Source organism: Lolium perenne, chromosome 6 (assembly GCF_019359855.2).
Source record: "Lolium perenne isolate Kyuss_39 chromosome 6, Kyuss_2.0, whole genome shotgun sequence".
In the NCBI taxonomy this organism is placed as follows: Eukaryota; Viridiplantae; Streptophyta; class Magnoliopsida; order Poales; family Poaceae; genus Lolium; species Lolium perenne.
The window spans coordinates 231,776,383-231,778,720 of NC_067249.2; the positions used below are offsets into that span (position 1 = coordinate 231,776,383).

General features: G+C 43.0%; 1 protein-coding gene across 2 annotated transcripts; it reads left to right on the forward strand.

Moving 5' to 3' along the window:
* The first annotated feature begins 244 nt into the window (after nucleotides 1-244).
* LOC139832158 (uncharacterized) lies at nucleotides 245-928 on the forward strand. Of its 2 annotated transcripts, none has more exons than XM_071821729.1 (3): nucleotides 245-369; nucleotides 481-668; nucleotides 739-928. In XM_071821729.1, exons 1-3 carry the CDS (start codon nucleotides 315-317, stop codon nucleotides 913-915), a joined length of 420 nt encoding a protein of 139 aa, XP_071677830.1. In that variant the 5' UTR covers nucleotides 245-314; the 3' UTR covers nucleotides 916-928. The 2 variants fall into 2 exon arrangements, with proteins under 2 accessions (XP_071677830.1, XP_071677831.1); XM_071821730.1 differs by having other exon boundaries at nucleotides 742-928.
* The last annotated feature ends 1,410 nt before the right edge of the window (nucleotides 929-2,338 follow it).

Consider the following 2,338-nt stretch of genomic DNA (forward strand, 5'->3'; position numbering starts at 1 on the left):
GCAATTCAGCACCATATATTGGCGGGATTTTCTAGTTCAATTGTTTTGTACTAGGATATTAGCAGGATGCTATCTTCTAGGGCTTTCATTTCCCCTATATCCAGCCCCACCCACGGACAAGCAAGGGCCTCTCTCCCTACCTCGCACCTAGTCCGTCTCGCTCCCTCTCAGTCCTCCATCCGTAGCCGACATCCACCGCGCCGGAGCCAGCTCAGCGACGCCGTCAACCACACTCCATCCGCTTCGTCGGATCTGCTTCCCCGACTCACTGGTTCATCTTACCGGCTGGCGAGATCGGTACACAAAGCGCCACCATGATCCACCGAACCAAAACGAACGGCCAACGCGCCACCTCCCCAGTCGACCAAGGTTGAACACTTTGTCCGGCAGCTTTTGTTATGTATTTGATTTCCGAGACTAGTTTATTGCTTGCTTCCACTGCTTGTTATTAGCATCTATTTTTTTTGTAATGCCTGCTAGATATTCCCCTCGAGAATGCCTACGAAGAATCTCGGAGGCAAAATATCTTGCAGAATAAGATAATTGCAGCCAAGCTCGGCATACTGTGGAATGGGACAAAATCACCGCACCCCAAGTCGTTGCCGAGATTTTTCACCCGTGTGATGTGCCGCCAAAAGGACGATTCCGTGGGGCAGCTGCTGAAGAAGGTATTTAGCCGCACTGCTCAAATTTCATATGTGTTGTTTGCTGATTGATTTGATGAACTTTGATTTGCAGCAGCTAGCCACTGCTCATGTTCCTAACAAAGACAGTGAGCGCGCCAGTGATGCAGACATTGGTAGAAAGGAGGCGGGATTTGGTCCTATTGTTCTAGCAAGCAATCATTTGAGGGGCCGCCTAGGATCAGCACATCTGGATCCTCCTGAGCTCAACATTAAGGAGGTAATTTTATAATAGTGTTTTAAACATGACATAATCTAAAGTACTGAAAGAGATCACACTGTCAACTAGAGTGGAGTGGTATAGATGGTAGAGATATAGATATAGATTTTAGATTTCCTAATTTTTTCTTGAAAATAGGGTCGCCCCGGCCTCTGCATCCAAATGATGCACCCACCCTTTTATTGCAATGTTTTAGACTCCATTTAAGGTTTAGAAACTCATGGGTTGCTCAAAGTGGTGACATGAATCAACCAACATATTTCCTTTTAATCTGCTGATTGATTTTATGCATGGCAAATCGCGAAGCAAGTGATTGCTCATGTCCACTGCCAAGCAGCATTGTAGCACAGATGTCCAGAGTTCCAGTGATGCAAACGTTTGTAGGAACAAAACAGAAGGATGTGGCAATGGGGAAGCTAAGATTAGGCGTCTTCAAAAGGACTTGGATGTGGCCACTTGGCGGAACAAAGAAATGAACCGAGGATGGAATTCTACAATTCAAGATGGCCTACATGCTGTTGCTGATCTGCAGAAGCTAGTGGCTGGCAACTTGGTTACCGCTTTGGCTGATGCAGATGTCCATGAGATCAACTGGAAGATCTTGGAACAGGTGAAAGCACGAGCTGAAACTCTGCACTCATCTTTGCAGGTAGATGATTTTCAAAGGGTGATGCAAGAGACGCTATATGAATAGATTGTTGTTTTCAGTTGATGATGTCCCTGGTTCTTTTGTTTACTTATGTCCTGGTAGTACTTAGGGGAACTAGCTTGTACAAGTAATTTTTTTCCGATAAAGTTGTACAAGTAAATGGCACATGCTTCGCATGTTTGACCAATTAAGTTAAAAAGCTTCACAAAATCCTGCGTCGAAGTTGTTTCACTAAAAAAAAGAGCTCTCACGTGCAAGGCACGTGTAATTTACTAGTATATACTAGTACTAGTAGAGATGGTACACCTAGACATTAGAGATTTGTTTGTTTTAAAGATATTTTTAATTGTGTACAAGATGGAAAATATAACTTTAGGGCATCCACAATGTTGCTATTGCCAAATCCGATACGATGGTGAATTTGGCTTTGGTGTGAAATATAGCAATAGCTCCACAATGTAGTGGTTCCAAATATTTATAACGTGGGACCCGCCATCAAGCTAAAACAACACATAAAGCCAATATGGAACTACTCTCACAATGTAGGGAACTAGTTCCAAATGCCAAAAGTGAAATTTGGCATCGGAGCACCTACTTGCTCCGGTTCCTTGTTTTTCTGGTTTTGGAACTACCTCTACAATGTATGGAACTAGTTCCAAAAGCCAAAAATCAAATATGGAACCACTTTTGGCTACACGTTGTGAATGCTCTTAGCAAATTCCTAGTATTTTTCATGGTTGATGTAAAAAAAAGTATTTTTCATGGTTGATGTAAAAAAAAACAAGT

What these genes read in the sequence shown, in the direction of transcription:
- LOC139832158 (XM_071821729.1), top strand. Translation starts at nt 315, where the DNA reads ATGATCCACCGAACCAAAACGAACGGCCAACGCGCCACCTCCCCAGTC. An exon ending in CACCTCCCCAGTCGACCAAG is followed by an intron (nt 370 to 480) that starts GTTGAACACTTT and finishes AATGCCTGCTAG; the next exon opens with ATATTCCCCTCGAGAATGCC. An exon ending in TGGGGCAGCTGCTGAAGAAG is followed by an intron (nt 669 to 738) that starts GTATTTAGCCGC and finishes TTTGATTTGCAG; the next exon opens with CAGCTAGCCACTGCTCATGT.